This window comes from Haliotis rubra, unplaced genomic scaffold, assembly GCF_003918875.1.
Source record: "Haliotis rubra isolate DU_JTF1 unplaced genomic scaffold, ASM391887v1 Scf383, whole genome shotgun sequence".
Classification (NCBI taxonomy): Eukaryota; Metazoa; Mollusca; class Gastropoda; order Lepetellida; family Haliotidae; genus Haliotis; species Haliotis rubra.
This window is the reverse complement of record NW_025767061.1, coordinates 962,808-975,345: the sequence shown is the minus strand read 5'-3', so window position 1 is coordinate 975,345 and position 12,538 is coordinate 962,808. Positions and strand designations below refer to the sequence as shown.

At 38.6% G+C, this 12,538-nt stretch overlaps 1 protein-coding gene across 1 annotated transcript; it reads left to right on the top strand.

Annotated features, from left to right (window-relative positions):
* The first annotated feature begins 1,723 nt into the window (after positions 1-1,723).
* LOC124286439 (beta-1,3-galactosyl-O-glycosyl-glycoprotein beta-1,6-N-acetylglucosaminyltransferase-like) lies at positions 1,724-9,442 on the top strand. The gene is made up of 3 exons (XM_046722816.1): positions 1,724-2,527; positions 8,224-8,450; positions 9,147-9,442. The coding sequence occupies exons 1-3, from the start codon at positions 1,758-1,760 to the stop codon at positions 9,440-9,442; spliced, it is 1,293 nt and encodes a 430-aa protein (XP_046578772.1). The 5' UTR covers positions 1,724-1,757.
* The last annotated feature ends 3,096 nt before the right edge of the window (positions 9,443-12,538 follow it).

Genomic DNA, 12,538 nt, shown 5'->3' with positions numbered 1-12,538 from the left:
GCACTAAAAAGTCTGGGCAAGTACAAGCAGCCGCACATACACATACACACGCATGCACGTCGTCATATGAGCGAAATATTCTCAAGCACGACGTAAAACCCAATTTCACCTCACCTCACCTACATCTGTTATATCACTCGGGTTTGCTAAATCACAGAAATATTCCACAAGATCACAATTTCCAGATTAGCTTTTCGAATGGTTTTTTTTCAGAATGCTTTGTATTTGTTTTGCTCAGTGTCACTAACTCCTCAGCGAGTAATCTTTCGAATTTCTGCTTTATGACAGTCAACCATAGAACATCAGCGCTGCGTATCGCCCTAAACGCCTTTCTTAACTGTGAACTGAGACTGTGACATACATGTTCTTTGTATCAACCGTATGTAGTTCGCACAGGTTTCTGGTGAGTCATATATCTTACGTAGCTTTAGTGTTAGCCACATAAACCAATAGTAGGTGCCTTTCCCGCTATTCCAGAATGGATGTGAATGTGTCTGGTTGACCCAAAATGCTATTACAGAGTTCAGATTATATCTTGGAAATCCGGAGCGCTTCAATACATTACTGTTTCTCAGCTTCGATCCATTTATATTCCCTTTGTATATTGACATTTATGTGATCAAGAACTGCATGATTACTCTCATAAAATAACCGATAACATAGCCATGCTCATAATCGGAGAGTAAATCGCACTTTGTACTTTCTTATTTACAAAAAGTAGGTTTTCCACGTTTTTGTTGTTATCAGCTGTTCCATTCAACAATTTACCCTGTAGGTGACGACGTTGAACGTGACGACTACGAAGCCTAACATATTGGTTAGAACAAGATAAGATGTTCGAGGCACCCATCAGCAGTGTGTGTTTTGCGATTTACGTTTAAGTCAAACGATCCTATATAAACTAAAACCACGTGGAACCATTATCTGAGTTGTGTTAAGCGCCTGTACAGTTCAGTTATATTGTCATATAGCTAACGTACATGTTAGGTAATATACTTTCAATTGAAAATCGAACACATGATGAAATCATCTCAAACGTAATGTTTCTGATGTTATTCATTTTAAATAAACCGTATCAGTTTGAGGGCTTATCAGTATATGGATATTTAAATAAAACATTAATGAAAATTAATATATCTAACAGCTTCTAATGCTAACTATCACAGTAAAATGTCATGAATGATCACCAGTACACAGTGTGGATAGTCATGCCATAAAACGTGAAGAAGGGAATCAGTAATTGTTGTATTATATTTATTTGCCTGAATAATTAGAGGATGTTGTTGATTTCATTATATGAAATGAATTGCATTGTTGCAAATATATTTTAAAAATGCCTTTCCCTTTTGCAAGTACCAACGTTGAGCTGGGGTTTTTTACCTCACCCAAACGACGTTTTCCAGTGGGTAGAAATGATATTCTCGGACGTTTAACATCGGTCTATGTCTCACGTCATATTAAATACCTTTACATTATCCTTTCCCAAAACGCCATTAATAATCGGATATTTAATGCACTGCGTTGATGAAATCTAGGTTAACAAATGCACAGCCTTTACGGGTAAAGTATAGTAAAGTGGATACCCAAGTCGTTTTTCATTTGTCAGATGGGACTGGGATGATACGTATATTTCTTATCACAATTAAATTTAAGAAAATCCGGGTCTTTCGTGCCGTGCTACATACTATTCTTGTATATAACCCCATCTCACCTTCCATATTATTTAGGTGTGACTGGACAGAGAAATACAGAGTGACATGGAGGACTACTGTAACAAAATCTGGATGAAGCGGATATTTTTCATTCTGCTTGGTGTCGGGATGATTGCTATTATTCAGATGAGCTCACATGTTGATTTCTTCTTTCACGGATACCATTCCAACATTTCAAACTGGTTACTGAACGGAATAGGTCGCCTACAACACCAAACAGCTGATTGGCAAACACGGGGCACACACGGTATTTCCTGTAAGAAGCTTGTGGCTGGTGATGCTGACGAAATAAAAAAAGCAAACGCAATTATGACCAAGGAGTTTCGTTCAAGCTATTTACCTGAAATTTACCCTGCCCTGACAAATGATTGTGAACAGTATAAGAGAACACGGGGTTTCATAAACAGCACCATGACGCCCGGAGAAAGGCAGTTTCCCATTGCCTTCAGTATTCTGGTGTATAAACATGCAGAACAAGTGGAGAGGCTGCTGCGAGCAGTATGGCGACCCCATAACGTATACTGTATACATGTAGATTCGAAATCTAGTAACATGTTCAAAGCTGCAATAAACTCAATAAGAAAATGCTTTGACAATATCTTATTTCCCCCTAAGCAAGTCAGTGTCCGGTGGGGAACATATACAGTGCTGGAACCAGAGCTACTTTGTATGGAAGCTTTGTGGAAACATAAAACTTTTTGGAAATATTTCATCAACCTAACAGGCCAGGAATTTCCATTGAAAACTAACTATGAATTATACAGGGCACTGGAAGCTTATAATGGCACCAACGATATTAACGGAGGTTATAAAGGGTAAGTCAATCTTTTTTCCCTGTCTTTTTATTCCAGTACTACCCCTCAGGCCTGGTACAAAGTCAGAAAACAATAATGGCATACAATCATACAATATTTCTGAACACAAAAACATGGAGGATACACATACCATTTTTTTAGCTGCATAATTAGTCTTCCTTAAATTTAAATTTACGGGCATTACGATATGTTATATTGCGGTAGATATGTTGTCCTCAAATCAGTGTAGTAAGGACTAAAATCTCAAACTGAAACCCATCTTTAATTACATGTTATGTACAAAATGTAAACAATCTGCTTTATCTTTGAATACTATAATTATAAAATTACCTTGAGCAAGTAGACGTTTGTTACAAAATTATATCATTAAAACCGCATTGATTAAGTAGGTAAAAGGTAAACAAGTATTTTGAAATATTTATTTAAGTTGAACCCACAATGTCAGGCTGACTTTCGGGCTGGATATTCAACTGTTGACAGTGTATTTATCCTACAGTCACAAATCCAGAAACATGTGACAAAGTCAAACTGTCGATTCTATTGCTTATTTTACGGTTTCCATAAAGCATTGGATTGTGTAAATAGAGTTTCTTGCTCAAAATAATATTCTTGGTAAAATGCTTTCGATAGTGCGTGATATGTATTAAACCAATTTCAGCTGTAAAATTATTTAACATATATTTTAACTCCCCAAGGGGACTTTGACAAGGCTGTATCCTAAATCCATAGTATTCAGTATGTTTGTATATCAAGTTCGAAGAAGATTTACTGTTGTATGATTGAAGATGTATTCTTATTGGAGCAGACCTTTTTGAGTTGTTTTTACGCCCTTTCGCTGATGATTCTGTCATCTAATGCGGTTATAGGTTTACAGAAGTAAATATATGTATTATCAAAACGTTGTACAAAGTGGGGATTAAAGGTAAATTTTACAAAAAACAGAGATACTTGTTTTCTGCAATGGGGGTAGAAATGAAGAAGACTGAAATATGGATATTAAATCGTCTGTGATTATACACTTCAACCTACCTTAGCTATATATTTAGGTATTTTATTTTCAAATAAACTGTTCAATTACCCTTTATAAACTGTTCAGAAAACACCAAACATTGTCCACTGCTCCTGATGACGATAACATAATAGGACATTTATATAGCGTACATATCCACGCAACCAGTACATGCTCAAGGCGCTTGAGTGTTCCCTTGATCAACGGATGTCTCTTTTCCTGGCATTCTTATAACCAATTCAACTCCCTGGTGAGTATTCAACTCATGCAGCCTGCTAGGCGCAGCGGGTTATCACACAGTCTCATCCTCACAAGGTACCCATGTGCAGCTGGGTGAACTGGGACACATAGTCAAATTATTTTGTCCAATGATACTGCACGTTAAGTACTATACCCGCAACTTGGTGTCAGAGATATGGGGTTACCATCAATGGGTAACCCTAGAAAGATTCCATATACAATTTAGTAAATAAGTCCGGGGTGTTGGTGTTCATACAACAAATGTTGCTGCCTTGACTGAATGTGGTCGTTATGATATCTACCCTGATTCAATTATAAGATGAACTAACTATTGGTGGTAAATTATTCAGTATGGAAGAAAATAGATACCCTAAACAATGTTACCTTGGGCTAAAAAGAATGGACGAAATTAGACATCTGCATCTATGGTTATAATTATTCCTGGATTTTCCAAAATATTGTAAAGACTGATTGCTTTATTTGACAATTCTCGCAAAGGGTTAAATAATGTTAATAATTAGTAGTCTATTCATCCATGTTAAATGACCACTCTACTTTAGACTTCTACTCTGTCAATAAATGAACTTTTAAAATGGAATAATACCTGTCGACCAGGCTACCTGTAGTCACGGGTACATCTAAGTACATCTAAGTAATGATTAGTAGCACAGCGGCATAACCTGTAGCACGTTTTTATATCGTATTGTCTTCCACAGTTAACATAGTTTAGGTTTTCATACTAGGTTTACAATTATATTTGTGATATTCTAGTTCTTTTTACTTTCCTTCACCGACAGGTTTTCATAATTAACCTGATTTATTATGAAATTATAACTTGTGTTATGGTTTGAAAATTGCCCACATGACTTAAAATCTCAACTCACTCACTCTTTGTGTCAAACGGACGTAAAATGAAAAGGGTAACTCCGTATGGTGTTCCTAGAGTCTGAGAGTTTGCCACCAATACACCCAGACCCTTCAACATCAGACTCAAAGAACATCCGACATTTAGATTCTTGAGAGGCATTTAGAAGTTGGTGAATATGAACTTTAACTTTGGCTACTTCTAGGCTACTTCTTGCCCCTTCTTCAGGTGATGGAAGAATCAAACACCTGAAGAAGGGACAAGAAGTAGGACAGAAACGTTGTGTTATACAATAAACAAGAAGTTGTCATCCATATACAGTGATGTGCCATAATTATGTCATAAAATGGCCGCCATGCAGCAGTGAGTAATACGTGGGGGTCAAGTTAAAATGCTTGGTGCGCTCAAGCAACAAAATGATGGGGGATCAAATTTCACGTCGTCTGCTTCATGTAAACAAGTTCAAGGTCAAATAATCAAAATGGGGTAGAGAAGTAAAAGCTTGTCAGAGGAGGTCAGGAAAATCATTCCTGAGATGAATTTAGTTGGATTTAAACAGGCAGACATTGTAGATGCTGTCCAGAGAGATCAAAGCACCATTTCCAAAGTTTAAAGAGAGTTCAAGTGGAAAATAATGATGAGAACATGCCCAGACGTGGTAGGCCTCCAGTTTTGGCAGAGAGCGGAGACAGGACACTTTTGAAGATCACTTGGGGATATTACATGTATTGTAAATGAGGCATTACCAACTAAAGTAAGTAAGAGGACTGTTCAAAGACATCTCCACAAGCTGAATTACAGGAAAATATTAGTGAGGAAGAAATTGACAGTAAGTGCTATAAACAGATACAAGAGAATGTCATGGTGTAGGACACATTTTCATTGGAAAACTCAAACTAATTGGTCAAAAATGATATTTGGTGATAAGAGTCAAATTGTTCTTGGGAAAAATAACAACATTTCTGTTTGGAAAATGTCTGGTGAGGAGTACAGACCATATTGTGTTGGCAGCAGGTGCCCTGATTTTCAGCAAAGGGGAGGACTGTCTGTGATGATTTGGGGGTGCATTTCCTACCATGGAGCTGGTACACTGGTCCAAGTTCATGGTCATATTAACAGTGAGAAGTATGCATCTATTTTGGACGAAAATCTGTTTCCTGTCATTGCCAAACACTTCACAAATGGTGATTATCTTTTCCAAGATGACAAAGCCCCATGCCATGAGTCTCGTTTTACAAAAGATTGGAAAACTACGAATGAAATCAAATGTTTATCACGGCCATCACAATCACCAGACTTGAACATCATTGAAAATCTCTGGTTGCTGATCAAAATCAGGCTACAGAGAATTTCACACACCATCAAATCAAAGGGGGACTTTTTCATCAGGGCCCTTATTCTCGAAACGTTCGTAGCCCTAAGAATTCTTAACTTTGATCGTAGCCAATGTGTTAAGAATGGGCTTAAGAAGTTCGTAGGGTTACGAACGTTTCGAGAATAGCTAGCCAGATTATCAGGATTTGGCAGTCAATACTTTTGCATCATATTCAGGTGCTATACTCATCTGTTCCAAGAAGAATAAGAGCTGTGAGAATAAATAAAGGTCACATCACAAAGTATTAGTCATCCAAAGTTTATTTTAGGGGTAAGTAAGCTTTAATTTCTACTTTACTCAGTGACCCTCTATAAGTTTTGCCCCTAAACATGGCGGCCGTTTTATGGCATAATTATGGCTCATCACTGTACTCGTCTTACATATCCGACATTTATCAACAAACAACATCAGAAAACTGCCATTTCTGAACACGTCAGCCAGAAGCCAGACCACACCATCATGTGATAAGCTAGAATGTACGAAACTGGCACTAGTGCAAGGCACACTACCAGTACACGTTTGTACAACTAATTCAAAGGTTTTCCTCAGATGCAAAATTGTGGCCTTGACCAAAACCGTTACTGTCCACCATGTGGTCTGTGAAAGTTTACCAGTAATCTAGTAATCGAGTAAATACATTTAAGTCAGATGCTTGATGGACCTTTAGAAGTTGGAAGTTAAAATAACAACATATGGTATCCGAGTCTTTCACCGATGTTTTGTGCTCTTTGATACGAGTACATACAGTCCTATATGTACTCGTATGAAAGAGCACAAAGCCTCTGGCGTATGTACAGTACAACTAGACATTATTGAGAAGTTAAAGATTGTTGTTTTCTTTTCACTCATAACTGACGTATTAAATGTGAATATTAGCAGAACATAACTCCAGATTCAAAGACAAGTGAACAGGTAGTATTTTGTCAAGTCACAATCGGCAGCAGTGCAGGCTTCAATGCGGCGGGGCATGCTACTGATCAAAAACGTTAGAAAGTCGTGGTCCATGCTGTCCCAATATCGGACCACCTCTTCTTTCATTTCAGCAATATTTGTCAGATTTTTCTTATTGACACTTTCCTTCATAAGTCCCCAAAGATTTTCTATTGGATTTAGGTCAGGGCTATAGCTTGGCCAATCTAATAATATCATATTTTGGGTCCGAAACCAGGCCTGTGAATGCTTTGAACGATGTTTTGGGTCGTTGTCCTGCTGGAAAATCCAATAGAACACGTGAGCAGATTGAAGTAAATGTCCCTCGAGAATATCTGTGTACCGCTCACTGTTCATATTCCCCTTCAAATACACAGTGGGGGGGTTGCCCCTAACACAGATATGCCATCCCACACGTTAAATTTCGGACGGTACTTTGAGCGCTGATACAAAGGTTTTTCAGTTTGTTTGGTCCAGAATTTCATTGTATTAGGAAACAGCCACACAGAACTTTCATCTGAGAAAATCACATTGTCCCAGTTAAAATGTCTATGCTGTAAGCACCAGTTCAACCTTCGCTCCTTTTCTTCAGGTTTCATGATCGGTGATGAAATTCCTCGACTTTTTTTGCCAACCCATTGCATGCAGCTCAGTTCTAATGGTCTCCTTACAGACAGCCACAGTTCCTCTATCAATCATATCCAGCCTTACGTTTTCTAAACTCCTTCGTTTATTTTTAGAAACAAGAATACCAAGCCGCCTGCTGTCACCGACCGTCAATTTTCTGGGCCTACCTGGGCCTCCCTGGTGCTCAATGCCATATCCATTTGCAATATTTTTTAAAACACGATAAACAGTGGACAAAGGGATGCCTGTTCTACTTGAAATCACTTTAGCTGATCTGATGTCCTTGTTATAATACTCTAAAATCAACTTTCTCTTCTCTAAATCATCCATACTGAGGATCACTGAAAATGTCGTCTGCTAGCAAGTAAACAAAGGGGGATAACTCTTCACAAACTAATGAAAAAGGATTAATGGAGTTGTCTCTCTTGAATGAAACTAAGTACTTGATAGCTGGTCAAGGTTGTTTATACTAGAAATCCAATTAAACACATTCCTAAAATTCTCAATAATTTCTGGTCATACCATATGTTGCTCGTAATTATATTCTGTCATTCACCTGATGAAGGGGCAAGAAGTAGTCGTGTTGTAAATATTTAAGAAGTTGTAAATCCATATCATACGTTGTTACATTTAAGCCCCTTATTTTACAGGGCTAATCTTGGGAGATGGAAGGGCCGTGGAGACCCTCCGCACAAAATCCGACCACGAAAAGGGGGCGTTCACATCGCTGCCACCCGGGGGTATGTCGACTACCTACTCCACAACAATGTGTCACATGACTTATTGGAGTGGGTCAAGAAGACAGGTGTCCCTGATGAAACCTACTTCGCCACCCTGAACTACAACCCACACCTCAAAGTCCCGGGGTCTTATAAAGGTACGTCTATATGTTTGTGAATGTCTCAAATGCCTAACGGCGTCTACAAATCTTTTTTAACCGTGTTTGGCAGCCTGACTCCTGAGAGTGTTTAGGACTTCACAGTCCTGCTCCACAATGAAGCACATGTGATACATGTGGTCTCACATGCCTAAACTTGCCTCTGTTCACCCAGCAGAAAATGGGTACCCGGTGGGATAAGTCATGTGACTATTTAACCTTCTAGCCCCTCACAGGCAACTTGGTTTATACGGGGTTATAATATTCAGACTGTAGCGCTTTGTGCGTGGTCCTCCGTGGTGCGGAATTCAGCGCATTACAAATGTCCTTATTATCTATTATTATTCTCTTACACTTTCTGGATTTCAAGGATGTAAAAGGATTAAACAGCCATTCAACATATAGTTTTTCTTGCAGTTACATACACTTCTCATTTTAACGTGGCTTTTCGTTAAGCTATAAATGTAAAAAAACAAATTAGAGGGTAATTTGGGTCCATATAGTAGTATCCCCTCCACGCACACTCTTCTAAAAAATATATGTTAATTAACGTATTTGCAGGAAGAAATAAGGTTATTACTGAATATGTGAAACATACGATTCCAAAATTCTCCAGAATTGTTTCCTGTTCCTTGACTGTCTTTTTGTGAAGCTGTCTGTGTGTCTGTATTCTGACTTGTGTATTTGCACATGCAGGAGATGTGGACGATGGGCTCCACCAAGCGATGGTCCGCTACAAGATCTGGGGCGAACGTACTAAATGTTCCGGGAAGCTTACTCGCAGCATATGTATCTTTTCTGTAGGGGACCTAGTGCGAATGACGTCCTCTCCCTTCTTATTTGCAAATAAATTCTTCTACGACTATCACCACCTTGCTTACGACTGCCTTGAGGCCTGGCATCAGAACAAGGTCGCACAAGAGCTGCAAAGACGTCTTGACTTCAACACAACAGTCTATAGCAACAGATGGGTGGTCAAACATCACTTCTAGACAATTGCTAGAATGGTTGAAAGCTGGACTTATACTCAACTATTCACACAATGCTGGTCTTCTGTTGACTTGAAACAACAAAAGCCAATGCTCCTTAGTCGGAGGTATCTGTTAACAACCATGTTGATCCTCTGGATTTGAATAGTAATATCCCCGCTTCCATTTTCAATCCTTTGACCGCCACCGTGAAGTCGATCGTCATCCCACTGTTGGTAGGCCCTCATGCCTTGACTTTATATCTGATCAGGTACACCCTCGATAATCACTTCTACTATCAGTTAATTGATACTTTTTCAAATGTATTGTCATTAGTAAATGATTTTGATTTGGTAGAAGGAATAAATAACTATGATTGTTAGTGGCTGTACCTTCAAAGGGGGATTGAAGTAGCGTAAAATAAATGTCCCCCTGAGAGGGTACGTAAGTCCCTTTTCATTCAAAGTATTTTTCTTCTTCTGAATTGAAATGGTAGCATATTTGTTCATTTAATGTATGGCTATTTTGCTAAACTATCACCAACACCTGAAGGTATGATGTAAATCCAGCTAGGGTACATGCAGGTAGCAAAAGTAATGTAAGTCCTCATGGGTCCTAGTATGGTTGCTGGTGATCCATAGCCTGTTTTATAATTACATGCTAGTTTTACCTTCTCTGTGATACTCTAGTATTTTTACTGTTCATCGTCAACAGGTTTTTAATTTCTAAATTTAGTGATGTTTACTATGATAATTGATTGTTCTCGCCACGGTTTGGCTGAAATATTGCCGATATGACGATAAATGTTAACTCACTCACTCACTTCTACTATCTTTATCAAGGGTTCCAATACGACTCGTTGTCTTTCGAAATGACGTAAATTCTTCTTCCGAAATAATCAAAATACCTTTCAAAGATTTAGCAGGCACATTCAGATTGATATTCCACAGCGTATCACTGTCACCTTTGATGATCTGCTTAAGCTATCAGTACTAACAGAAAATGGTCACAGAAGAACTGGGTTCACGTTGTGTCATTCACCTGTGCTGAAGCCTTTGAAATCAAGGTTCATACCAACGAGGGTCTGTCTCAGCAAAACGCACCACCACCACCACCCCCTCTCTCTCTCTCTACCCCACCCCACCCCTTTTTTTTCTTTGAAAATTCCTGGATCCGCCTATGCTTACACAGAGTGTTGTTATACACAGTGTTGTCTTGTTACACATCGTGCATACAATGTTCTTGGGTTAACCTTCCATATTCCATAGAATCAAGCAGGTAATCAATATCATAAATAAATGTTGATCTGTTTATAGTGCAAACATTATACAAAATTGACCAGGATTAAATATAGGGATTAGAATGTAGTTGTGTGGCATTTCACCAATAAGATATCAAGAAGACGCCCCGTTCCTTTGAAGTGTTTTTTCGGAAAAGGTTAGCACATATTTCCCGACCTTTAGTACCTGTTACAAACACATGCAAAATCAAGTCACCAGAAAAAACGGGAGCTTATGGAACAAACAAAACATATGTCACTTCATTCTCTACTTCTGTGGTAGTCAGAAAATAAACATTTATCCTGCTTAGAACACACGCACGAAACCCAAACAAATGCCATAAAAAGGCAACTGCAAGTTGAATATTTGATTTCACAACAGTTGTCTAATGTATGGTCTTTTATACCTGTTAGCATTAGACTTTTAAATGAATGTTAGACCCAGCCACAATTTTATATGTATTTGACTACTAGTCTCTTACAGTATACACTGGTTATCCTTCTCATCCTGTTTATTTGTGTGTTTAAGGTGATCGTTTTGTCCTTTGCTTAATTTGTTTTAACCATGCTTTATGTCTCACTGTTGTAAAAGGAATTCCTTTGTCGGGCAATAAAGTATTATTATTATTATTATTATCAGCTCTTCCATTTAACAATTTACCTTGTAGGCAACGACTTTGTCAGAAAACACCTGACTGACTGAGTTTGGTTTTACGCCGCTTTTAGCAATCTTCCAGCAACATCAGAAATGGGCTTCACACATTGTACCCATGTGGGGTTTTGAACCCGGGTCTTCGGCGTGACGAGCCAACGCTTTAACCACTAGGCTACCCCACCGCCCCTGCTGTCTAACATATTGGTTAGAACAAGATAAGATGTTCGAGGCACCCATCAGCAGTTTGTGTTTTGCGATGTATGTTTAAGTCAAACAGTATTATAAAAACTAAAACCACGTGGAACCATCTGAGTTGTGTTCAGCGCCTCTACAGTTCTGTTATATTGAGATACCGCTAACGTACACAAAACATTCAACTGAAAATCGAACACATGATGTTGTTCTGTTGTTGTCTGTTGTTCTTCATTTTAAATAAACCGTGTCAGTTTGAGAGTGTATTATTACATCGATATTTCAATAAACATCCATGAACACAAAGGGTGAATTGTTGGAAATATAATTTTAAAGGACAGTTTACCATTACTTGTTGGTACTTAAGTATCAACTTGCACATATATACCGCAAAAGAAAAAACGCCACGTGATAGAGGGTTTTGTTTAACAGCACACACTTTAATTTGCTTTAATTAACAATCAAAAAGGCATGGGGGATTGAGTTCAAACTTGACAGACTGCGGCATAAGGACACTCTTGGAAATCACATTTAGAGTTCACACAAACACAATCACCAAAAATGGTACCATTAGGATACTTTAAAGTCAGTATCGTGTGTAACGGCCATGGGCATCGATGACGGCGTTGCATCGTCTGTACATGGATTGAATTAGCCGGTTGATGAAGGCCATAGGCACTTGAGTCCATACTCTGCGTAATGCCTGATCAGGTCCAGCCGCAGTTGTCGGCCTTGATTCAGTCTTATTTGAATCTCGTGACTTTTGGAAATCACATTTAGAGTTCACATAAACACAATCACCAAAAATTGTACCATTAGGATACTTTAAAGTCAGTATCGTGTGTAATGTCCATGGGCATCGATGGCGGCGTTGCGTCGTCTGTACATGGAATGAATTAGCCGGTTGATAAAGGCCATAGGCACTTGAGTCCATACTCTGGGAAATGCCTGATCGAGTCCAGCCGCAGTTGTCGGCCTTGGTTGGAGGTCATTC

What these genes read in the sequence shown, in the direction of transcription:
- LOC124286439 (XM_046722816.1), top strand. Translation starts at nt 1,758, where the DNA reads ATGGAGGACTACTGTAACAAAATCTGGATGAAGCGGATATTTTTCATT. An exon ending in ATTAACGGAGGTTATAAAGG is followed by an intron (nt 2,528 to 8,223) that starts GTAAGTCAATCT and finishes CTTATTTTACAG; the next exon opens with GGCTAATCTTGGGAGATGGA. An exon ending in AGTCCCGGGGTCTTATAAAG is followed by an intron (nt 8,451 to 9,146) that starts GTACGTCTATAT and finishes TTGCACATGCAG; the next exon opens with GAGATGTGGACGATGGGCTC.